This window comes from Accipiter gentilis, chromosome Z (genome assembly GCF_929443795.1).
Source record: "Accipiter gentilis chromosome Z, bAccGen1.1, whole genome shotgun sequence".
NCBI classification, from domain to species: Eukaryota; Metazoa; Chordata; class Aves; order Accipitriformes; family Accipitridae; genus Astur; species Astur gentilis.
The window spans coordinates 80,901,990-80,928,776 of NC_064919.1; the positions used below are offsets into that span (position 1 = coordinate 80,901,990).

At 44.2% G+C, this 26,787-nt stretch overlaps 1 protein-coding gene across 12 annotated transcripts in view; it reads right to left on the reverse strand.

Annotated features, from left to right (window-relative positions):
* CELF4 (CUGBP Elav-like family member 4) overlaps positions 1-20,380 on the reverse strand; it is a 718,598-nt gene extending 698,218 nt beyond the window's left edge. For all 12 annotated transcript variants that reach the window (XR_007505106.1, XM_049795649.1, XM_049795645.1 and 9 more), the window contains exon 1: positions 19,825-20,380. Coding sequence is in view for 11 of the 12 variants with exons in the window: in XM_049795649.1 (XP_049651606.1) it covers positions 19,825-20,104 (280 nt within the window). In the remaining variant the exon portion in view is untranslated. The remainder of the gene's footprint in view (positions 1-19,824) is intronic.
* Between the last annotated feature and the right edge of the window lie 6,407 nt (positions 20,381-26,787).

Consider the following 26,787-nt stretch of genomic DNA (forward strand, 5'->3'; position numbering starts at 1 on the left):
AGCCTGCTGGCACATTGATAAAGTATTAAGACGAGCGCAGATCTGGGCACGATACAAAGAGATGAGAGCTCCTTGCAGCTGAATTAAGGCAACACGTACAAAGTAACCGTTACCTGGCAAAGGATCGTTTTGATGCCGACGTCTTTTGTTTTGATTTCAGATCAAAGGGAGGCTAGGTGGTTTAGGGCTGGTGCTCCGAGCTGCATGGCTAACTTATCTGTGCCATTCAAGCAGGCATCACATTGTCTGCTTGTAAGGAGAGAAAGATCTGAAACACATGAGGGAGGGACGGGGAGACAAGGGGGAAAAGCAACACCAACTCCATACGGGGAAAGGTGCAGTCTCGAGTCCTGCAGAAGTGCATTTAAATACCTGTCTGGCTTCTTTACAAAAGTCTGGGTGCAAAGTCCTCCTGCTTTTCTCAGTCTGGAAAGTCTCACTCCAAATCCAGATCTGAGGTTGTCTCTGCTTTTAGGAAGCTCTGACTCCTGCGTTGGGATAACCTCCAGGTGCGCAGCCCTGAGCCAGTGTAACGCTACCTTATCATGGAAAACATTATCCCAGTAGACCCTGGCGGGTGGGCACAGCCATACAGGTGTAAAAATGCCTGATGCCCGCATGCTTTTCTTCCCTTCTGCTATTTGTGTGTGCATGTGTGTATTTACATGTCGGTGTAAGCATTTCTACACAGGTATCGTAATGCCTCTAATAGAGATGTTTTGCCATCCTGGTCATGCTGCTGCAGTTAAAACAGGGCAGTTTTTCTCCTTCAACAGACCTAAACACAGTTCTGCAAAGTGTTAAGCCCTGTCAGTTCCTGCTGGCTTCAAGGGAACCTCAAAGCCTCTTTTGAGAGGGTCTCAGCAACTCTGTCTGTACCCCAGAGGAGAACTGGGCCCCAGGTTAATGAAAAGTAGGGCAGCCTTATACTATCAGCTGTCTGAGAGGGTGCCTGGCATTTTGAGAAAGAGCGACATAGAAAATTCAAGTTACCAAGGCAATGGGCAACCTCAACATGGTGATTGTAGACATAAAAATATGGGCAGGAGCCAGGCACAGCTGCTCTGAGACAGGCTCACTACATGCCCTGCCTCAGTTTCCCTTTGATTTTGAGGCAGAAGATGATGCTGGCTCACCGCTAATCAACATGATGAAGATGTTGCAGTCAAGATTTCTGACGTGCTGCTAAATGACCCGCTCCCTCTGAAGTGCAAATATTTCGTTTGTGTTGCATCGGAGTCAAACAGATTGGCTTTTCTGCTGCCCCTGCTGGACCCCACACGATCCCAGCCCAGCCCATACACAGTGCAAAGACAAAAAGAGAACTATGGGTCTTTCTCTCCTTTCTTTCTCCCACCATACTGGGCCAAACCTTGATCTCATTCATATCACAGTAATCCTGGAAGAAATTCACAGGAGTCAGTTTCTCTAGATTTACATGGGTATAACTGAGAGCACAATTCATCACCACGTCTTCGTAGATGGCTCCTAAGCAGGGAAAAATACTAAGGCCTCCTTTATCTTGACGGCACAAGATGGCTCAATAAATGTAAAGCACGTGTTATATAACAGTAGAATAATCTATGGTATTGAGGGCTCACAGATCCTGAAAGTCTTTTCCGCTTGCAAGGGGGGGAATTAAATAAGCTGAAAAATATATATTGAATAAAGTGCTTGTTGCAGAATATTTTTTAAATACTGAACTGTGAAACCTAAAGTAGGGCAATACCCTCCCTTTCAACAATACTTTGACTTCCTACAGTCAGCAGATGCAATATGCATAGGATTCAGAAAGATCCCATTAAAATTCATTAAACCATGTTTCCAGCTATTTAGTAAATTTTGAAGAAAAGAAACCTATTGCCTCTTCTGCTCCATACGATGGCCTCTTTGAATGTAATTAACCCTTCATTCATGGGTCTTTCTATCCAACTAATCTCCCACCCCGTGCCTTCCGATGCATTTTTAATACCTCAGCTAATACCGCCACCTAAAATCCTCCAGCAGTCACCATGCAATAGAGCTCTTTGCACAGGCAAGGTACTGTAAATCTCCATAAACAGTGCTTGGATGAACAGCAAATTCAGATAAGTGATGTGTTCTTTTTCATGCCTTCCAGTTACAAACGGGGGATGCTCTTCATCCTTCAACGTAGATTTTTATCCGGGAATGATGTTGGTTTCATACCTGCCCACGGCATTTAGCTGCTGGGTTTGTGGAAGCTGGGCAAAAATGGGTGTAAGGAGGGGCAAGAGGGCGTAAATAACTAGTGAAACAATAAAGAGAGGCCTAGTAATACACATGCAAATAAACCTCCAAAATTAAAAGGCAAAACAATAATGGGTCCAGGAAGATCAAGAGGTGGTTTATAAAGTGTCAACTTTATCTGTCTAAAGTGTAAAACTCTGGTCTCTTTATTACATGGTTGACAGAGACTCAGGACCCAATCTGGTCTAGTCCTGAGTGCGATAAACTGTGACCAATTTCAGATCGGAGCTCCTATTTACGGAGGTGCGAAGCGGAGAGGGGGATTATATCATGCAAAACAGAAGCAACCAGAAATATTCCTGTTCACCCCTTCCTCTTTTCCCATCTGATGAATGAGCTGGTTTGTCAAAACAGGGAGTGAGCTGGAGGGGCCAGGGTAAAGGGTTTGGTATAAAAAAAGAAAACTGAAGATGAGAACTGAAAATATTCTGTGTTTCTCTTTGCTTGGAGCAAATCCCATTCCCAGGCCAAATCTAATCAGAAACTGTCCATAAAAAAAAATCAGGAAGGAAATATTTCAAAATATAGGAAGGGTCTCAGCCCGAGCCACGCTGCACGGTGTTCAAGGTACATGGTGTTTCTTTCATGATTTCAGTGTTCTGCCACAGCTATAGAATGTTATTTCTGAGTCACAGAATTATGCTTTTCACTTGGCTTCTGTAACACCCCTACGCTTAATTATTTCATCTGAACTGCAGATTTCCACGGATCCAGCAAAGCATTTAAGCACCTGCTCAACTTTAAGAATCTATTGCGTTCTGGGAGGCTTTCCACGATATGAATTAAGTGCACACTTTGCTGGATGGACGGCTCTATACCATAACTACATTTCATCTGGAAGAGATACAGGCCCTTTCCCAAGGGGTTCGCTGCTGTTTAGTTCATCGGTCTAAAATTTGTCCATGAGTGTATGTGACTTCTTTATTGAAGACTTTGTCGTATCGGATTGAACTCTGGCACAGTGTTTGTGATCAGTCTTGGACAACTCGGAAAGGACTAATCCTGGCATTGCAGGATGGGACCCGAGCGTTACAGTTTGTGTATCGGATGCGAGCCTCACCCTGAGCCGCTGGGAAGGCAACCTGAAGTCTGCCTGCTTAACAGAGAGCCACTGCCATTGCCTTGCTCTGCCAAAGCAGGGTATTTTAAAGACAAAGCAGAGCAATTCTGTTTAAAATGCACAAGACATCTGTACAGAGGATGAGAATTTCAAAGTACAGCACAAGTCTTACTTTATGGGGAAGTATTATTGTCATTGTTCTTCCGGAGATGGAAAGGGAGGAGAAAAAAAATGTATAGGAGCTCAACTCTGCAAAATTTGTGGATCTGTGTGGCAGGCTAAGTGCTACACAGCAAGCTGTGGAAAAACATCAGCAACCAAAAGCCAAAAATCTGGTCTCCGAGCTTCCCATTCAAAGACATGCGATGTACTATCATCCTAACCAAGAAAGAGTAGCAAGTGCGCACTAAAAATTTAGAGGTTAAACACCCGTATAGGGAGGTATGTTAACTGCTCCACACTCCGCTGGCACTGGGCATGTTGCCTGTAACACCATGGAAATGTGTGTACAAGTTAACAGCAAAGTTCAATCGCTGCGAGAAGATGTGTATGGATTCATCGGCTTTAATTGTTTCCATGATTTAAGCGTTGGGCACCAGGAAATTAATCTGGGCAATAGTCAAGACAATCTGCACAAAGCTGGGTCCAATGTTGCTAAAACAAGCTGGCTGAAATGAAAAAGTGCAGCTGTGACTCTCCGCCTGATACCGACACACACACACATAAACACACGCACACAAAACCAGGCCCGATTATTATTCTTATTATTTATGGACACAGATGAAAAGCCAAAGGGGGCATGGTAATGCACACAGATGCTGATTAGCTGGAGATTATATTGATGATGTAATAAAAATTCACTTTGTCTCTTAAGCTGCACCAGGACAATCAAAGGGAGATTAGATAAAAATCAGAGAGAATGAATAATAGAAGGGAGAGGTAACATCGTAAACCATAAGTCCTGCAAAATGTTCTACCTCTGAGCGGCCCCGGTCAGAAAAAATAAGGGCTGGATGGTGTAAATACAGCCCAAACGTATATAGGAAGGAGACAGATGTGGCTTTGTAGGGATATTATTTAGCAATAAGCAACCAGATAGGCACAGCTACCTGCATGGGTTTACAAATACGTACATATACACATCTACATGCACTCGCCTTTCTAGGTGTGTTGAATCAATATGAGAGGGACCAAGAGAGAGAAAGGATTGTATCTGGAGAGTGACAGATGGACACAGAAAAGTGTATGGGGTGAACGATTAGAAGCGTACGGGAAATGATCTGAGAGAGAAAGATGTGAACTTGCAGGAAGAAAACAACTCAGTCTCTACTTGACAAGGTAGGAGACACACATGCAAACACCCACATGCACATGTATTTACCAAGACATAGACCAGTGTGGATCCCTGTCTGAAAAAAGGATCCCTCCAGACACGAAAAATCCCAAACAGAGAGAGATGGGAGAAAAGTTTCTCCTCTTAAGAGTGCTTGCTTGAAAAGGTGCAGAACTCCTGCACATCCAACGTTGGTTTAAGTTTACTGACCATGTTTAATATTTGATTAAACCTTTGGCATAGCTGACTATCCTGATCTGAATAGATGATCCGATGCTTTCCCTGGTAGTAAAGCCAAGCATAAGTAATAGCTGTCCTCTGACTACTGCTGTCTTATGCATACGAGTAGGATTTTGCCGCGTCTGAAAAGCTTCTACCTGCTTCTGGATTCTTTTCAGCTGCTCAGTATTTTCAGCTGTGTTTTATGAAATCAAATGAAAAACCCCCAAATGCTTCTCCCAGACATGGAGGGGGCTGCAATTTATTTGTACCTGAGGGAAAAATCCCTTCCTTCCTAAGTCTTCCCTGGCTTAAGTATTTTACCTGTTCTTCTTGTTGTACTTTTTGCCTGTGGTTTGCATTATTACTTGCTAAATACATTAGAAAATGCTCATCAGCTTGCTCGGCAGCTTGGGGATGTTTGTGTGGTTGCCCACACACACATGCACACACACATACGCGCAGCAATTTTATAAATAAATCACAGTCACAGAGGTGAGGAGAGGGCATGTGGTGCTTCATAAGGGAGCAGAACAGCAAAAAAGGATGGACATCTCCAGGATCAGAAAATAGGGACTGTCAGAGCTTCTCTGTGCCTCTTAATGCCTACGAGACGGCCACTGCTGCTGATGACAGAAGGTGAGAGAAGGCGACACCAACCCGGGCTGCTTTTCCGCTGGCCACCTAGGTGAGGAAACGTCTAATACCTCAACACAGACAAAAAACAGGCCTAGATAATCAGCCTACATGCTTTACACCTCAAATGAGACAAGGCTTGCCGGGAGAGGTAATATCTTTTATTAGACCAACTGATATAGTTGGAAAAAATAGACAAGCTTTCAGGCACACAAGGAAGTCTGTCGTTTTTTTCCCAGCTATATCAGCTGGACTAATAAAAGATATTACCTCTCCTTACAAATGTTGTCTCATTTATAACCTTAGACCATCATCGCTAAAGCTACAGCACGACTTCTACCTTAAATACACACAAAGCTCTTTGCAAAGCTGGTTATCATAAATTCCTCTTTACACATAGCAAACTGAGGAAGAGCAAGGTCCAGGAACGGGATCTGTCAGGACACAAAGGTTAGTAAGAGGGTTGGGCTAGAAATAGGCTCCTAATCCCTTCCTACCTGCCTCTGAATGAAGAAGACTCTGGTGCAACACTACATCAAAGGCTTATTTTGCCTTCTTCCTTTAATTTGGGGTTGCTAGAGAAGGGTCATGGAGCTGAGGGGTAGTTATGTTTCAAAACAGCAGGGGAAAATATTTTTGCAAGAAGCTGAACTGTAGTCCCAGAAGGGACTGCCAGGAATAGTTAAGAATAAGATCACGATTTTAAGAATTCAGAGGAAAATGTATGCAGGATTTTTGTTCAGGTGTGAGAAATCTGCTGCTGATTTAATGAAACAAGAAAAGTTAAAAAAAAAGGTGCAATTGCCTTGGTGAAATTATAGACTTACTGCACTGTTTTATTTTTTTAGTCTTTGAAAAAAGACATCGAGCTTTGAACCTCAAAAGAAAAAAAGCCACCTTCTCAGTAGTTTATGTACAGAAAGACGTATGTTTGTGTATCTGTGTATGCGTGTATACTTTGTGGGTGTGGGTCTTTCTGCTACCACCCATGGCTTTTTTCTTTTTGAAAATACTTGGGCGGTATGGCTCCCTTTTCCTAAACCCTGTTCAGGGAAGAGCTGAGAAAGGAGAGGAGAGATAGTTAATGTGGTCTGAGAGAATCAGAGTGGTGACTCGCGATATGAACCGGTGAAGTGCTCTCTACAGGGGTGACAGCCAGCAACAGCACGAGGGCAAAACGGTGGTGCAGAGCTGAACCGGGGAAGAGGAGTGTGAACAGCGATGGTGAGAGCCGGGGAAATAGGTCTGTGGCAGCAGAGGTTGGCTATGGAAAATAAACGACTCATTAGAACAGGTAGGCTGAGAAGGACGTTGTGGGGAATGGGCAGTGAGCCTAGAGCGGCACCTGGGGAAGGGACCTGACTGTTGGGAGAGGTCGGAGCTTGTGGTCCACACACACACGTTTGCTCCTGCAACCAGGGAAGGAAGCTCAGGAAGGGAGGATGAGGAGCTGGTCTTGGACGCAAAGCCAACCAGCAAGATCCCAGGCGCAGCACTTGGAAAGCAAACGCAGGGGCCAGCGATGGAGAACTGAGCCTGGGGAGCGAGCTGCTCGCCCGACAATCGGACCGATGTCTTTTGCCGGATAGCACGGAGCATGGTCTCTGGGCTCGCTGGTGGCTCGGCTATTTCTTTTTCGCTTAGGAAGCTGCTGCCAGAAGTCCTGTCCCTGGATCAGCATTGGGGAGAAGACAGGGGAATGACACACCTATTGTGCAACTCCTTTTATAAATAAACTCGTAAAATCTAATTCTACCAGCACCTCTCTGGCCTTTTTCAATGAGCCGGTCAGTAACAAATGATCATTTAACAGCACAAAGCAGCCGTTATATGGGAGAACAGATTGAGGCTAATACAACACACGTTCCCCTCCAAACAAGAACCCAACATTCCTTCTTCATTTTTTTTTTTTTTTCCCCATCTGCAAACACTGTCAGTAAAGCTGAGTAAATATATAAATAATTAAACAAACAAATACTTTCCCTGCCGCCCCCAGGCCTTTGAAACTGAGACTTAGTTGGATTTCAGGCAATCAAACAGCATCACGTTCACACACTCACACGGCACGCACGCTTCCTCTCCACCTTTGACAGAATATCATTGACTTGAGTGCACTGTGATGATTTCAAATAGACTAGGGGTTAGATAATCGACTCTACACACACACACACGTACACACATGCACACTCCAGCTCCTCCGTTTATTTCATGAAAGACATAAGTACAGATGGGATGGACACACAACACACAGCGTCCCCCCCCATACGTTGCTATTGATGAACTAACTAAAACTGCAACTGAAATAATAAAATAAACAAAACAGGGAGGGTGCTTCATTTGCTTGTCAGATCTTCGCTGCAGGAGATCACCGGAAACCCCCCTTTTAAATGAGAAGGTTTCTAAATTAATTTTGCTGTGGCTGGATAATTAAGGTTACTGGAATCTTGTTTATTTCCCACAATAAGCTACTTCTTGGGTAGCAGCAGTGAAAACTCCCTTCTGGGCTACCTTGCTCTGCCAAAGTCAGGGACGTTCACATCGCTGCTTAAGGATTCACATGGTGTCTGTCTGTTGTTTGTGAGTCTGGGTCAGAGTCTAACTATTGACTTCAGAGAGTGTTGGGTCGGTCCTCAGCAAATGGACAACGACTGCCAATTCCATCTGCCCATACTGAGGGCAGGAGTACACTTGTCTAGAGGGAACTTGCTCTTTTTACTGACCCGGTGAAGACAGATACCTTCGGCTTGATCCAAATCATATTGCGAACAATAGGTTTGGATCAGGCCCTTAGAGAAGAAAGGTGGGATGCAGCCCTTCGTCAAATCCTTGAGCTTTGCAGCTCCCTCAGTTGCCATAACAATGAAGAGTATATATGTGATTCACTAAAAGAAGAAAAAAAAAAATCGAGATCCTGAATCAGTGAATGATGATATTCCTGTAGACAGAGAAATTACAAAGGCTGAATCCTACTCACAGAAAGAAAACTGGCAAAATTGCCATTGACCCTTTCTTGGAAAAGCAGGAACAAATATGTATTTACAAGTGAAATGAGCAAAGCTAATTTTCCACCTCCCCGCTGCATGTTTTTTGAAAGCATGTTTTCCTGATCTGTGCTGAAAGGGGCTCTGATGTAACACATTTGTCATCAGAGATGCACCAAAACCTTTACTGAGAAAAAATAAATGTCATATTTATGCCATTAACTTCTCCCTTCTAAAAAAAAAAAAAAATTAGATCCAACTGGCCTAATATTGAAGATGGGGAAATGAAAGATCAATAGCTCACTGGAGCCAATGGGAATCTTTCCATTGATTCAACAGGTTTCAGATCAGGCCTGAAGGCACTGAGCTTAAGTGACTCCATCAGAGACTGTTGGTGAGTAATTATCCACGCCGTGATTAGAGCCTAGGCGTCCTCACTGCCCGCCCTCACCCACTGGATAATGCCCTTCCTCTGAATGAAGCTGCAGGCACAGGCAGCAATTTAAAAGGGGCAGCTCGGAGGTGTATTAGACACTAGCAAATAACCCAGAAGGAATGGCAGTGCTTGCTTTTCTTTTTACTTATTTCTTTGTTTAATTTGGTGTTAACTTTTACTAACCCAATAGTAGAATGTAAAACCGAGCACCACTCTATCATCACCCTTATCTCCTGCAAGATCTTTATGTGCATTTCATTCCAATGTTTCTATGGGTTAGCTTGCTTTTTTTCCCCCTTCTCTGTCAATGACTAAACTTGGAGTTAAATCATTTGTAAGATACTCTTTTCTTTGGTATCAAAATTGGCTGGATCCAGACTGTTGCAAATAAAAATGCAGCAATGGTATGCTTTTAAAGACTTTGCCAAAGGATTTTTGTTGGTTGTCTTGCCCATTCCTCACTTCCACTCCTACTTTTCTCATTTATTGCCAGTATCTTGAATGAGATTTCTTTTTCTTAAAAGAAAAAAAAAAATCCATAATCCAAAAAAAAAAAAAAAGATAGGAAGAAGGAAAACAAAGCAAAAAAATGACCAGACTCCCTCCACATGCACAAAACAGAACAAAACCCGCAGAATAGCATAACTGAATAACAATATATCTTTATAAAAGAGGGTGAAAAATTGCATCCTCATCCATGTATTATTGAAGATGGAATACGATCAAATAAATCGCTTTTAAAAGCAATTAAATGCTCACAAAAGAAAAACACTTGCCCTGTAAACTGAGAGAAGGCATAATGAAATGCAAACCATCTCGAAACTACCATACGGAAACTGGAACGAGACACTTCAAGCTGAATCGTATAGTGGAAGGAGTGAACTAGCATACCTAGATAAGGCAGCCTATTGCTGAAGAGGGAGTAGTTAGGAAATTCAGAAGCAAGCAGGTCTGTGTATCTGGATTTAGATGAGTAACAACCTTAAGGCAGTCACATTACGTATTATCGGTCATTCCTGCTTCAACAAGCGGTATCTTGCAGAACTGCCCGTAACTTAGGGCCCAATCCAAACACTGCTGCAGTCAAGGTAGAGTTTTCCTGAAGACTTCAGCAGGCTTTGGAGCAGGTCTGTAGCTGCTCTGCAAAGTCCTTACCTGTCAATTATAGATTATGCATATCGTAGAATATACGTTACTTCCACCGTCTTTTTCCCCCTGTTTCTTAAATGCTGCTAAAGGTGTGAAAAAATAAAATAAATCAAGCACTTCCCTTGCACTGCTGTGTTGAAAAAGAGCTCTCTGGGATTAAGCCTGTTCTGACAGGGACTGAACTGGTTGACCAAAATGGTCCTGGCTGCTCTGAGTTTCTCAGGTCCCGGGCTTCTCTACAGCTGCCAGGCAAAGACCCGATCCTAGAGAAAGAGGTATTCCGTTCCTGTCTGGGTCGGGTGAAATAGTGGGCCAGAAACAGACCCCTGCCTGCAAGAGGCAAGAAAACTGAGTTTTCTCTGGGTTAGCTTTCAAAGAGGTGCAAGCCAGTTCAATCTACTCAGCAAAGATATCTCCCTCTCTCCCCCCCCCCGCCCCCCGCACCATTTCAAAGAAGTGCATCTTTACCTTATTATATTATTAGAATCAATCAATATTATTAATATTACATGTGGGCAATTCTGTAAATTCTTCATAGTTCTCCTCCCTGCCTGTTAACAACAGGTACATTATACAGTCTCTGGTTAGATTGGTCAACCAGGCTATCGACAGTCTTAATAAGCAATATCTATATTGTGACCTTTGCTCACAGAACTGAATCTCTCCTATAGGGCTGTCAGATTCCTTAAAGAAGTATTGATAAGCTCATTACTGTATTGCTACATATAATTTTAGGTGTGATTTTCACTCACCCTCAAGCATCTAGTAACCGAATACTTTTTTTTTTTTCCTCCTAAAGCATTGGCCCTTTTACAATTGATCAAATAGTGAATTAGAGCATTATAGAGAGGAAACATAATCAGGGGATTTCTACAAGCACACTGTGATATATCTTTTGATCTTCTGACAACCTTCATCCCTCTGGATCCTAGGAAAGAAGCACTGTTTTATAGGGATATTATTAGGCTGATGCTGCTTTATACATCTACCTGCAAGAAGCTACCGAATCCAACAAAGATATTTGTGTACATTTGCAGTGAGTGATGCATATTATGTGATGCGAATCTATCCTTAGGGACTGAAAAGGAGAGGAACTATGTGCAAATGTAAGTCTGCCCTTTCGATACATGCGTGCATACACAGTCTCTGTGTATTATATACACAGGCATTTGAATTAGAAACAGGCCAAATATGCAGTCAGATCTCATCAGACCAACTCTATCTGCAAAGCTCCATTTTTATTCTGTTTGAAGAAGCTTCATGTCCAGAGTTATCTGCCCCAGCGCACTGGGAAGTCAGCCGGGCTGCCTCTAAAATATTTTGGAGACTCAGACACAATGTACAAATAAACCAGAGATAGATTAATTAACTGTGACTGTATCATTAAATTAGTATAATGAACAAACAGCTATGTATCCTATTAAACTCTGCATATAATTCCAGGAATAGCCTGTTAAGTCACCTGCCACTTTCACGCAAGACTATGATCTCTGTACTGTCTTTTCGAAAGGAATTATCTGGAAACCTATATCAGCCTGTCTGTACTGAATGCATGTTTTCATTAATATGCACATATAATAAATGGTTGCATGTGTGTGTGATATACAAACATGGCAGGCACACTTCTATCTCTCTGCGTATGCACTTCTCACAGAAAAGTTCATTCTCGGCTGCACCTTTCATGCAGACTTTGTGGGTTTATGTTTTCCAGATTTAAATAAGGGAATTACAGACCTCAGCCATATAAAGGGGAAAGAATAGCCTGTGTTACAAACTGCGTCTGCACTGCATCTTGGTCTATCAAACCATAAGCAACTTTGTGGCAGCAAAATACTTTGAGACACCTAACAGTGACGGTCCCTGTCACCCGCAACGATATATCCCTGGAGGCATCAACGTTGCCAACAAAGCCGTCTATGAAATAGTTAATGTTAAACAATGATTGTTCATGTTCAACAAAGGAGGGAGAAATAAACAGATAAGGGTGAGGTAGATCGAAATCTGCATGCCTCATTGGCTGAACTGTCGGATATTTCTAATGCATCTGAAGGGTTTGTTACTAAGAACCTGTTAAGTATCTCTAAACCTTTGATCTGTAGCCAGTCTTAACAAAGGTGACAATTAATTAAAGGAGAGTGCATTGCAATAAAGTTACATCGTGGTCAGTTTATATATACTGTCCAAAGCTGGTTCACAGAAGTCACTGTCAATTAAAGTCTTCTTGGAGTCCAGTTCATTATCAATTTTCCCCCCTTGCCTTGATCAATATTTTTGGCTGCTTCTGCTTGACAAACTTAACACAATGTCTATATCTATATGTCTTGCCATTCATTTACATGGAATAGATGGCCGTATATGATTTATTTTTAGCTACTACGTATGGTCAGGCACTTTATTTGAGAGGTTTAGAGCTCTCATCCATCTTTATTTTAAGGAGCGACAATAATAAGCCCTCTCTTCCTTCGAGGGGATGTCAGTTGGATATAATGAATGCACATTAAAAGCTGCATTCACCTGTGTGTTCATTCAGGCTGTGGCTTACGGTGACAAAAGCAAACAAATGCAATATCTGTGGTGACATCCTGACTCCAACCCACACCAAGCGATGCAGCACAGACAAAGTGATTCAATAGATCCTGCGATCCCCAAAATGCAACGATGCATCTCAAGGAGTTAAAGAGAGCGAGAGGCCCCTATAATATATACCCCAGCTCAGTCAGGGAAGCGACGGTGGGAGAAAAGCCATAACTTTAACTCGCCATGGTTATTATTTTTCCCTTTTTCCGCTGCAGATTTTAATACATAAGGGTCAGTCCGCCATGACAAACCCCGGCAACAGTCATACGGGCATCGGTGGAGCAGTTAAGTGAGTGAGAAATGTGGCAGAGGTCAGGCTTTTGTCAGTTCCTCAGCTTTGTTTTAGTTTTAGTTTCACTTACAGAAGGAAAGCTAAGTTAAGGGACAAGCCAGTAAGCGCAGAAGCCGGTAGCATTAACTCCAAGTGTTGTGGTTTGTTATGTAAACCCACAATCCAGAATTTGAAAGGGAATGTGAAACACTGAATAAGTTCAAGCCTGTGCCAGGATTTCCAAACATGAACCCACCGACGTGATGGCAAAAATCTCACTGACTTCTGCCCAACAAGCAGGCAACAGGCCTTCGCTCCCTAAGTAAAGATGATGCTAGGATATATGAAATACCAGACTAGTTGTTAAGGACAGGATTCAACTTAGCTCACTTAACACCTCACCTGCCCAGTGCAAACTCTTGTGGGGCAGAAACCAGACAGCACTTGATGGGCAGGTCATGTTGAGCTCTGCAGCCTCCTGCTTTTATGGAATATTATTTTAAGGATATAGCCAACACCTACCTGAGCCTTTGGGCATCTGATGCTTTCTCTCTGTTTTAAATTCAGGTAAGAGGCCCAACAGCCTAGATCATCTCCCCCACTTTTTTTCCCTTGGAACCATTACTGCCTGTCGCATAAACCCGCCTCGGTTCACACTTGATTGACGGGAGGGACGGTAACAGCTCCTTTAGTGTCGTTATGGTCTGTCGGGTCAGTGCGGCTGGTATGCATGCGCACAGGGTATGCATGATAAAAAACACCCTGACGTCTTGCTGAAAAATGTGGCTGCATATTTCCAGCTCTTAAGGCTAAGGGAGGCCCTCCTCGATCATCCAGCCCCCTCTGTCCCTTGCTCTTGACCACCGTGCACAGAAAGTCCTCTGCCTGCCCTCCTTGACAGGTACAATCCACTTTTCGGTTGAGCACAAGACACTTTCTGCAATCTCACTCACTCTTTACCCAGGCAAAATTTCCAGATACTCTCTGACAACTTTCTTCAAAAGACTATTCCATCAGCTGCCTGGCTTTTATTATACTATGCAATTTGAATCCTCTGTTAAAGAAAGCCCTGTCTGTGGCACTGGCCACTGGCCGATGCAGGATACAGGACCAGATGAACCACGCTTTTCATCCAAGGTGACAAGGATCCTCAATTTTTCCCCCTACTTGAGTGCTGATGTTCCCAATCTCTTCTGGCTGAATACAGGAAAAAAATAAAATGAAACAAAAAAAACCCTGGCCCCTGTTTCTGTTGTTATACTTCAGAGAGTAGTAAGTTTCTGATTCACCTTTAATTAAAACCTTGGTTTGGCCAAGTTAATACTATGAAATTTTGTTGTTGTCGCTAATATATTGGGGTTTTTTTAAGAAAAAAAGAAGTACCTTTTTTTCCTTCCCTAAAAAGCCCAAAGGCACTGGTATATGTAGATATTGAGGGACAAAGACAGTAGTAATCCATAAATACGAAGGAGATCTAAGTCTAACCTGGGGAAAGGTAAGAGCAGAAACAAAAGCTCTAGAAACACAAACTTTAATTTCTTTCTTTCCTCTGCATTACGTAACTTTAAAACAAATCCATTCTTGTAAGGATGATTAGTTGATATGGTAGTGGGGCTAGCTGAAGAACAGCTTTCAGTGCAAAACTTAACAGCCAAGCGAGAGATCCCAGAAAATTGGAGTTTGTATTGGAAATGCTGACACAACCGTAACAACAGCATCATAACTGGCTGCAGCTGCTTTTATAAACCAGAATCCATGTCCAGACCCCTGAAAAAAAGAGTTAACATATAGCCTTCTAATTTATGAAGCAATCTGGGCTATCTGTTTGACATTATCAAAACACATACATGCTCATCTGTACGGGAGATTATAATGTACAGGGGGTTGCTTTTTTCCTCTCTCTTCCATCAAGCTATCCAATTGCATTTTGATTGTTTTAAGGGGTTGTTCTTTAGACCTAAGGCATAAAGCCTCCTCTGTTTTATTCCAGTTTATTTGTGCATTTACCTCCCTAAAACTTGTTTGGTTTACTACCACACTAAATGCTGTATGTGTTGCTTTCAGCCAGGCAAGCCTTATGTTTCAATTATGGAGGAGTTTATTCAGCACCTGTATTGCGTTGTGCTTCTTTTCAACTAAATTTCCATTTCCCAAAGGCTATATGCATGAATGTGTATACATCTCTTTTTTCTGTATGTATACACACACACAAATCTATACATTTATACATATATAGAAATAAATCATCTTAACTGAATGCTCATTTTCATTGCACCTTTGAATTTCTCAGATATCCGAAGCCTTCATAAACATCCTTAGACTTAACAAGGTTTTAATTTTTCTATCATCTATCTTTGTAATCAAACAGAACAGAATATAATGAATGGAAGCCTTGTTTACCTACCCCCGAGGTGTCTTAAATTTCAAAATTATCTCTACTTTTGAGAAGGTAAAGCAGCAAAAGAACTGAACTATTCTTTTCATACTGCATTTTTCTAGCTGCATTGAATGCTTATCGAGTGAGGTTCGGGTCAGGTAGGAACACCAACCTAACCACAGGACTGCAATGGTGGATTTCAAGGAGGTTTTGGGGGCTTTGTGCTTCCTCCCCCCCTCCCCCCAAATAAGGGCTGAAAGAATGTTGTAGCTCTCAGGTCTATGGAAGACTCTTGCTTTCCCACTGCACGCTATCTCCACTCTTTAAGTGCACTCACCCGCATGTATTTCAGTAAATCTCAGTTAAGTGTGGAATGCTGATTTCTTCTGACTTCTTAAATAGAATATTATGGAGACCTGTGTGTTTTAAATTAAAACACATTCCAGGCCTTGGGTACAAGCAAGCTTCGATAGAAAAGGCTGTTTAAACCTATGGGGACAGTCCTATATTTAGATTACATTAATTCATAAATATTATACTAAATACCACTTAAATTGGCCTTAAATGACTTCAAAGATAATGCATTATAATATGGCTGTCCTGAGAGCACTAACCTTTATGTCTCCCAGTAACTCAGCCTTTAAGCATACTCCACTGCTAGATAAGAAGGGGGGAAGTTATGAATGAATGGCTTGCTAAATTGTTCAAGTGTGATTAGTTAACTCTGTGCGTGTGTGTGTGTGTGTGTGTGTGTGTGTATGTGTGAGCGCATGGGTGGGTCGGCTCAGCCCCCGTAGATTTCGACCCGTGGATCTCAGCACACAGCCTCTTCCCAGCCCTACAGCAAAGTACCACAGCAGGAGCCTGTTCCTGCCCCGTGTGGAGAGAAGCGAGGACGGGGGAAATATGCAGCAGCTACGCTCGTGCCATGAAAGCTTGTTTTCTTGGGGATCTGGCAAGCCTTTCCCGCCTTCCCTCACACGATGCTTCCCCCGTACCCTTTTCTCTCTTCGCGTGTCTGCAAGAGAATTGTGCTCCCCTGTCTCTTCCCTGGTATCTGGCCTGGTATCAGCCAGGGCTGCTGCTGAGAGAACCTGGGACTTCACTCTCCTTTTGTGATAGTTTTTTGGGGAGAGGGGCATAGTCCTGTACTCTAGGTTCTTAATTTTCTATTTCCTCCTGCTATACAGGAGCACCACAATAGGATCTCTTCATAATATTTTCAAGAATACACATCCTGTGCTCTCATTTCAATGAATTTACACCCAAAATTACTCTGGTTTCTACATTTTTACTTTAAGCTAATTCCGTCTCCCTTCCCTCCTCCCAACACAAACCCACCTTCTCCCCCTCCACACCCAAGGTTTGCTCTCCGTACACTTAAATAAACTACAGCCCACTATTAACCCTTCAGGGTATACTACAGCCACAGGCTCATCCCCTGGATTAGGAATGAAATCAACTGAGAGTGATGGATCAATTAATGTATAAGCATTATGCATCACTTATGGAAAGCATCTTGGGGTTTCATATTGCCAACCTACCCCTGAGAGCCAACTTGGGCTATCTTTATGCAATTCTTCACCTATTCCTGCAAAGCAAAGCCAAAATAAGGAGATCTGAGTGAATACTATGCTTCACATGACTGCATTTAGGGAAGGGAAAAGAAAAAAATAAATTAAAAATGAAAGAAAATGAAATAAAATAATGGAAAAAAAAAAGCCAAACACAATCCTCATCCTTCAAAGCCCTATCATGCTTTTTGACTTAATAGTAATTAATCACTACTGGCAAGAAAGTAATTTTTTTCCAGGTAGCCAGAGGCACATTTTTATCAGGATTAGCTAATAAATCAGCGGCATCGCTAGAAAGGAGTTCAAACTCTTCTCGGATGTACTAAATAAAACCGATCTCTGAAACGCTGGCAACTCGGTGTCTATTGAAGCTTCACTCAAACCCTAACCTGAGAAATAACAATCATCATCATCATTTTTCCTTCCAAAGTCCAAAACTTCTAGGAGGTTAAAAATGACTGTTTCTTTCAAGATGAACTCATGCAATTTGGTTTGATGAGGTGACAAGATTTCCCACCTGGCTTTTTTCCTAGGTTTCAGCTTTAGAACAGAAATGAAATGAAGGGAAATGAAGTTAGTATCTTGCTTAATTCAGGAATATGTGTTAAACACATCCAAGCAAGATAAATGATCCCTCTCTCTCTCTGCCTCCCTCCCCCCCTTCCGGAGTTTGTCTCTGTGAATACAGGCATACAGTAAAAGCAAAACTGAACTGAAAGACGAATAATTCACATCTATGAAATAGAAATTAAATTTAACGTGTAGATTGATTAGTTACAGGTTTAAGAAGGAACATAACAAAAGAATAAAATCTCATCAACAAATGAAAATAACCTCCCACCACCACAAAAATCCTTTATTAAGGTGTTAGCTCAAAGATTTCCTCTACACTATGTTGAGTGATTCTCTTCAGTGTAGCTTTTACTGTTGTTATTTTTATTTTACAGAAACCTTAGATAATTTTTGCAAACACACGCGTGCACACATGAGCTCAGTGGCTACTCTCACTATGCCTCATCTATCAGACAAAACCTCCCAGGACCTTTCTTTCCCTGTGCTTCTTACTATTATTTTTATTGTTATTATTAATAATTATTATAGTATGGATGCCATGTTTAAATGATGCCCAACAGACCTTGATGTGGTTTCTAGGAAGCTAGTCTGAAAAGAAAGCAAGGTTCGAAAGGGCTACACTGGTCATTGTAAATACGAGAAGTGTGTTTGGAGCGACCGGCAAGAAAGGAAGAAATATCCTATAACTTGGACTGAGTCCCCAGTCCCTGAGCCCTGAACATTTTCTCTAGCCTGTGCAAAACTGGTACTTTGCACTGTCAGGGTATATTTTCATTCGCATTTCCTGAGGGTGGAAGAGAGGATGGGAGTGAGTGGGAAGGGGGAAGAGATGCCTGCGAAACATGCCGTTAAGTTCAAGATTTACAACTCGCCAAGGCATCTGGAAAGCTGGGAAGCCAGTAATGCCATTACCAGTGACTTTCCCTGCCAGGAGTCCACCAAGCTGGAGTAGACACTGCTACTGAACCTCTCTTGTAACAGATGCAACTTCCACTCCCCCCCATGGCCCCGTGCAAGACCCTTTCTCCTCCTGCACCAAATCTGGAGTCACACCCCAATCACTTCTGATCTAATCTTTTTCCTTTCTTTTTTTTTTTTTTTTTTTTTTTTTATAACTACATATCTAATGAAATAAACACACACAAACACATATATACAGAACCTGAGTTAATAAAGTGGCTTGCTTCGCTCCTGGGTCTCTCCTGCTCCAAAGTGGGGCTACCATGCAAATTATCTTCAACTTCCTCCCTGCAAGTCCTACTTTCCTACCCGAGGATCCGAGCATCTCTCCCCCACTACACACACCCTCCCCCACCCCCAAAACGTAGCATCATCTAATCTGAAATGCACCTCCGGAGAGCCTAAGCTAAGCAGGGAAAGGAGCGGGCAGAGATGGAGTGAGCGAGGCGTCGCATGGGGAGTACATCTCCACTGCCTTTAAAGAAAACCTAAAAAGTTCCTGGGATGGACTTTGGGCACATTAAAGTACTGCTTGGAATATGCCTGCTCAGAGACTTCTCCCCTCTGGAACTAAACTGCCACCCGTCCCTCCTGGCTCGCCCTCTCGAACACACACACACAGACAGACACATTGTGATTTCGTACCCCCACCCCCCCGCCCCGCTTGAGGTAGGCTTTTTTATTGTTGTTTATATCCCTGTTCCCACGCTGAACAAAACCAAAATGAAATACACCCACCCACCCCCCCCCCGGGAGAAAGTCACTCTCCTCCACCTCTGGCTTCGGAGTGGACTACAAATAATAACTGTAACAGCCGTAAAAATAAAAAAAATAAAAAATAAATTTAAAAAAAAAAAAAAAAAGAAAGAAAAAGAAAAGGCGCCGTGCCAGATACACAACAGTTGTAAAATAGGGGCTTCCCAGCTCCGCGCAAACACACGGGCAGACACACACACACACACACACACACACCCCTGGGTGGAAAATGTGCGGCTCCCAAAGATAAATAAAGAAATCCTCTTCCTCGTTTTCAGCACCACCGGCGTGCGGACAGCTGCCTGCCAGCCCCGCCGCCCGCCCCGCCGCCCGCCTGGGCGCCCCGGCTTTCGCAAGTGGCTGCATCTCCCCCCCCCCCCCCAAAAAAAAAGGGGGGGGGAAAGAAATAAAAATACTACTAAATAAACCAGACGGAGCTGACTCCTTTGCCTGCCTCTTTCTCTTCTCTCTCCAGGAGGGTCTATTATTTCTTTCCCTGCCCCCCCAGCCTGCCGCCTCTGCCCCCGAGCCAAGCAAAGATGAAATAAAATGAAATGAAATCGAAAGGAAAGAGAGAAAGAGAGACCCAGAGAGGGAGAGGGAGCCTGCCTTCCTCTCCCGATCTCTCCCGGGAAAGTTCAGGAGGTAACTCACCTTTGTGCATGCCAGTGAACCTGTCCTTCAGCACCGTCAGTTCATAGATCTTCCCGAACTCCTCGAAGAGCGGTTTGAGGTCTTTCTCGTCCAGGTTACGGGGGATCTGCCCAATAAAGAGCTTAATGGCATCGTGGTCCTTCATTGGGATGGTGGATGGGTTTCCGGGACTATGGTTTAATCCGTTCATATGCCCGTTGGTGCTGGGGTTGCTGTGATTGCTACTCAGGCTGGTATTGTCTGGTTGTCCGTTTGCTAACGTGGCCATCTTTATATACATAGAGAAAATCTTCTTTCCTTTTTTTCCCCCTCTTCTTTTCTCTCTCCCTCCCTCTCTCCCTCTCCCTCTCTCCCTCTCTCTCGCTCTCTCGCTCCCTCTCCCTCTTTCACACACACACACACACACACTCACACACACACACACTCCTCCCTCTCCGTCTCTCTCTCTCTCTGGGTCTGATCTGATTTTTTTTTTACATTGAAGATCTGTGTCCTTTCCGTTTAAACAGGCTGGATCGGTTCAAATTCCCAGCCAGACTAGGGGGTGGGGTGTGAGTGTGGGGATGTGTGTGTGTGCGGGGAAGGGAGGCTGGGGGTGGGGGATTGCTTTTGCCTCTACTCTGGCTAAACCCCCTCCTCCCATCCAACCACCCCCCTGTCTGTCTGCCCGGGAGAAGCTTAATGGTATCTTCCAACACAGCCCCTGGCTATAAATAGCACTAGGCGCATGGCTCTTTGAGAGACAGTCAATTTCTATTGTGCCAAGTGAGCAAAGGGGAACGGTTGCGTTTTTAGGACCAATGATGATGATTTTTTTTTTTTTCTTCCTTTTCCTTTGCAAGCCCTCCGATCAATCGCTGTCGTTATAATTTCAGTGATCATCGGGAAATCTGCCTTTTTGTTTGAGAGGGGGAAAAAAAACAATCCCAAGGTGTTCTGACTTCTTCCTATTATGATGATGTCTCTTATTTATTATTTACTCTTATTATGATTTCGCAATTGATAATAAAAGCAGTTCAGATACGGACGAATCCTCGGGCTCAGAGGTTGCTTTTGCTGTTGTTGTTGTGGTTGTGATGTTACAGGCTCTCTTTACTATATCTGTTCTTGTTGCATCTAAAAAAAACATGCATGCTCTTTAAGCTCTTTTTTTAATTATGCTGCCGATGATGACATCAAACTAGGAAAGGCGCAAGCTGTGTTATTGTAGCTCTTTGGAGGGAGACGAAAAATACGGAGATGACTATTGTTAATTTTCATGCTGCCGATATTTATTTTACGTACAATCAGTGCGGGCGTTATCTCCTATACTAGCTGCGTGTGGTGTGTGTGCGTGTGTGTGTGCGTGTGTGTGTGCGTATTGGAAAGGGATTGATTAGATAAGATTTTCTTCCCGACTTTCAAGCCATCAGTATATTCTGTCTCTCTCTGATGGAAACATAAATCGTATTTTGTAGTCATCAGGGATCGGGAGTTGCTTGTCCGAACAATGCTCTCTAGACAAAGTGTACTGTATGGTGGAAATGAAATCAGCTCTCCTTTCATAGCATCTGGGGGTGGGGAGGGCAGGGAGCCTCGGATTAAGGACACAACTCCCCCTTGTCCCCCAAATAACGATAACAGTAATCCGGACAGTAACAAAACAAGGCTCTGCGTGTACTCAGAGCAATTTTTTTCTCTCTTTTTTTTCCTCCCCCCCCCCCCCCCCCCCGCCTCCTTTCCCCTGGTTCCCGTGCAAGCTGTGCGGGGAGGAAGCTCGGCGAAACACCAGCAGGCGAGCTGGGAGCAGCCTGCGAGTTACCTGGCCTGAACCCCCCCCCCCCCCCCCCCCCAAACACCCCCCGGGTCAGGCTGCAACCACACGACGCCCGACAATCTCCCCTACCCCAGGGGGCGCTGCCAGCGTCCCCCTCCCGCCGCCTTACCCCCCTCCCGGCCCGGGCCGCCCCCAGGACCGCGGGGGCTCCCAGCCATTGTTCCCGGCGCCGCCGGCTGCTCCCCGCGGCGGAGACGGCGGCGGTGCCCCGGGTGGGGGGGGGGGGGGGGGGCGGGCTGGGAACGGGACCCCCCCCACCCCCCACCCCGCCACCGGCAGCCCGTCCCCCGGGAACGCCGGGCTGGGCGCCGGTAACACGTGTGACTGTAGACGGAAGGGGCAGCCGTGGAGGAGGGAGGTTATTAGTTTAAATTTGCAACGTTCCTGCATGTTTTATTGACCGGAATTTATTTTTATTTCTCTTTTTTTAAAAAAGAAAAACAACAAAAAAAAACCCCAAAAGAACAAACCCGCTACACCTTTGCAGCAGTTTTCACTTTATTTGGCTTTTGTTTTCATAGCAGAGCAGCAAGGCAGTGTCCTGCCACCCCACCTTAAAAAATAAAAATAATTATTTAAAAAAAAAAAAAAAAAAAAATCAACCCAATGCAGGTGGCTCAGCTCGTACAACTACTCCCGCGACTCCGAGTCCTCCCGTGCCTTAAACGAGCTCCCCCGCCACCAGCCGAGAGGGCGGAGGGGCCCGATCCTGGGACGGGGGTCCGGGGCGGGGATGGGGGCGACAGGACCGCTCCCCTCCCCTTGGGCTACCCACGGTCCCCGCGGAGGGGAGCGCGGCGGGCGGTGGGGCGCGGAGGGGCCCGACCCCGCGGAGCCGCCCCGCCGCCGGATCCCCCACCTCCAACCCCCCCCCCCTTTCTCCTTCCCCCGGGGTCCGCACCTGGGGGCGAGACCCGGGCAGAGCCCCCGGCAGCCTTCGCTGCCTTTCCCGGCTCTTTAAAATCTTTTTCGCCGCTAATGGGGAGGCAGCTGCTGTCAGCCGCCTAATGCCGGGCTGGTGGCAGGCACCGCGCATTGTCTGCTGTCTGACCGGGCATGCTATTTCTTGGGGTCTAAGGGGGGGAATCTGCCCGTCTTCCCTTCCCGAGCACGCACTTACAACGTTTAAAGGCTAAAGACACGGAGATCTGACAGCCTACGAGCTGCAGGGAGGGTAAAACCCTCAGACAGCCCCTCTCCCAAATCACAGCCCCGTGACTCACCTGCTTTCAAATCCTGCCTTGTGCCTTGGACTGTGATAAAAGAATGACAACAACAACAAAACCCGCATGAAACAAAATCTCCTGGCACCCCCCCCCCCCCCCTCCCCGCCCTGAACCAGGACATTAAAAATCTTAATATCCGCTCTTTCTGAACCTTAAAACCTCACCCGTGACAGAGCTAGGAAAGCGCACTGAAAGAAGACTTGTTAAACCTTTTTTCAGGAAGGAATAGCCACTACAGCGAAAAGTGAAACAGCATCCGGCACCGATCCATCCCAGGGATAGCTCTGTTAACACCTTGTCCGTGAGCAGGCCGCTCCGCCTGCAGTCACAGCTTATCCCAAAAGAAAGCCAATTAAAAGAACAGGGCAGTGAAAAGAGTCATTTTGTTGCTGAGCGAGGGTGTCCCTTTTATAACAATATATATTTTTTGAAACTTTGAGCTGGTCCACGCCCCGTTTTCACAGAGCCGTAAGTATAGTCATTTAGAAATGGATGCTGTTCAAGTACAGCCCCCTGGTGCACAGGCACAGCTGTGAGGGGTGGCAGGATGAAATAATACGGACACAAATATTGCTACAAGGGCTCTGAGATGAACACAGCTGCTGCTGTGGATGGAAATAGGCAATACCCCATAAGCACCTTTACACATGTACAAGGGGCTGTACTGGATTTTAAACAGATACAGGCAAAGGAGGAGTGAAATTGTTATCTATAAACCAGCCTTTGCTGAACAGTTCCCAAGTGAGAAATGTTCCCAGTGTAATCACAGTGGGTCCAGTTCAGCAATCCATAAGCAGGGGAGGCCACAGGAATTTTGTAAGAATAAGGTCTTTTGTAACAGGCTCTAGTTTCTCCTAGAGAGTAAAAATTATTTATCTGCTTGGAACTAAAAGAAAGCACTTGAAATTCCCCCCTGCTCCCTTTTTTTTTTAATGTGTCTGCTTGCAGGGAAAAAGCAACCCCCTCCCAACCCCTTTTATAACCCTGTTTGCTCCTGCTCCTCAGTCTGGTTAGTGTCTTTTTTTGGGAACACAAACATATTTATTTTGGGGTAGATTGCCAGCAGTTTTTACCTCCTCAGAAGAAATGCTACCCCAAATCAAGTACAGCTAGAAAGATACACTGACGTTTCTAGGCCGGGAGCAGAGAGATGCAGTGGGACCAGCCACAGGTATACACACACCTCCTGTGAGAAAGGGTTTGCAGACCAGGCTTTGGCTTTTAATGTGCCTTTCAAAGGGCTTGATTGATTGCTGTTAATCCTGTGAACAACTTCGGTGTTGTTAACAGGACTGCCCGCATTAGTAAAGGTACTTGCATGCATTAGTATGCTCCTCGTCCCCATGACGTCAATAGACAGCTTTCCAATGACTTCCAGGAGGGCTGGATCAGGCCCTTGCTAGCAGCAAGTTTTTAATGAACACCGTGTGGTGCAGGGAAGGGGGGCACAGTGGTACATCACTCCTCACTATCTTCATTCTCTAGGAAACGAGCAAGTAAAGAAGAAAGTGTCGTGGTTTAACCCCAGCCGGCGACTAAGCACCACGCAGCCACTCGCTCACTTCCACCCCCCTCCCCCCGTGGGATGGGGAGAGAATTGGGAAAAAAGGAAAACTCATGGGTTGCGATAAGAACAGTTTAACAGGACAGAAAGGAATAAAATAATAATGATGATAATAAAATGACAATAATAATAATAAAAGAATTGGAATGTACAAAACAAGTGACGCGCAATGCAACTGCTCACCACTCAAGGACCAATGCCCAGTTAGGTCCCAAGCAGCGATCTGCCCTCACCCCCTTCCCCCCCCCCAGCCAATTCCCCCCAAGTTTATATACTGGGCATAACGTCACACGGTATGGAATACCCCTTTGGCCAGTTTGGGTCACTGCCCTGGCTGTGTCCCCTCCCAACTTCTTGTGCCCCTCCAGCCTTCTCGCTGGCTGGGCAGGAGAAGCTGAAAAATCCTTGACTTCGGATAAACACTACTTAGCAACGACTGAAAACGTCAGTGTTATCAACATTATTCTCATACTAAATCCAAAACATAACACTGTACCAGCTACTAGAAAGAAAATTAACTCTATCCCAGCCAAAACCAGGACAGAAAGGCAGGAACAGGCTGAAAGGTTGCTGGAGGGGGATTCTTCTGCTGGACTTCAAAACCCTGGATCCATAGCACACAGAACCATCATTCACTGAATGACAGAAAATAGTTTTGTTCCAAATAAATAAACAATATGTGTCAATTTTGTTTTTAAACAGTAATTTATCCTTCTTTAGATCTAAGTAGCTATATGAGCCCATATACTCCCAGATTCTCTGCTAGCTTAGTTTATTGAGATTTTTCCAAATAAAACATGAGACTGTTTGTAGCAAAGATAGACGTTCTGGTCACGATTCAGCTACTATTATAGGGCCCAATCCTGCCAAGTCTTCTAACTCAGCTGGGATTGTTTACTTCAGCTTGTTCGGCTTTCTAGGGAGTGCTGACAAGATCAGGGCCTATTAGCTACGTAATCAAATAAAATAATTGAGAGCTGCATGTGGGCCTCTAATACATCTAACAAAAGGAGAAGGACCATCATCCACTAAACTTCGGTTGAGTACCCAAGCATCAGGGGATGGGCCCGATCCTGAAAACCTTAATCTGCATTGTTGTTAATCAATCTGCTGTGGTCAGAGGGATTATTCATCTCAGAAAGGATTACTCATGTGAACATTTGCAAGATTGGTCCCTGAATTAATGCGTGAATCAGTGTGGGTTGGGTTGGGTTTTTTTGTTCTTTTTTTTTTTTTTTTTTTCCTCTGCCTTAGTTAGAATCAAGAAGGTTGATTGAGGAGAAAAATGAAAAACTATTTGCATCCAAAGGAGCTTAGTACAGGATTGTAGTCAATGTAGGCAACAAAAGGTATCACTGTAATAAAAAGGGAGCTTTGTTTATGGGGGCCTTTTGTTATTAAAGTAGCACTCGTGAGTTTCAGGTGTTAAAGTGAAGGCTGCATAGAACCTGGGGGTTAACAGAGGACAGCAAAATAGAAGAGAACGTGTATGCATGTGTTCGCATGTATGTTCAGACACAGGATTGGTGCAGACACATACATACACAGCATTACATTCCACCCAAAGGATTCTGCTGTTTAAACACAGCTCTCCAGAATATTCCTATTACTGTGCTGTGACCACTGTCAATGTGTTGTATCAGTCTTTTGAAAAGAATATCATGTTTATTATCTCCCCATCCCTTTTCCATAATATGTATGTCCCTGTACATAATGAGTAATGAAAGCAGGCAAGCTTGTATTGAAGGGACAATAATGCTTCTTGTTAATACGGTCCTTTTCATCATCAACTCATTGCACAATCATTAACAAATTAATGCTCAGAGCGCCCCTGTGAGGAAGGGACATTTCAGTTTAATAAGATCTGGTAGCATCGCCAATTACAAAAGTTGCCTGAGACTTCCTATAATAAAATCCTGTTCAGATTTGATAAACTTCATGTATTTTGGCTGAAACTTTAAGTTGGGTGCCTGCATTCCTTTCAGATTCTTTAATTATTTCTGGAAAATTTCAGCCAGAGCTATTTGTCTATCCCTGAGAACAACCCAGAGGAGAACTGGGCTGGTTTGAACTAAGTCAAATGAGATGCTTTGTAAAGCTCTCCTGTCCCCATGCTTTACAGCATGATACTAAGAGCTGACAGGAGGTGAAGCTCTTTCTCAAGTCTTTTTGCTATCTCGGGGAAAATCTGCCCCAAAGTGGCCAATTAAAAGCTTTGGGAAAATGGCAGTTCTCACACGATCACTAGAGATGCAGATTTCCAAAGCCAGATTCCCCAGTGACTTGCTCTCACTGGGTACGCTCCAGCAGAGACAAGAGTTATTCCTGTCATTGCAGCACTGGCCTGGGACAGGCCA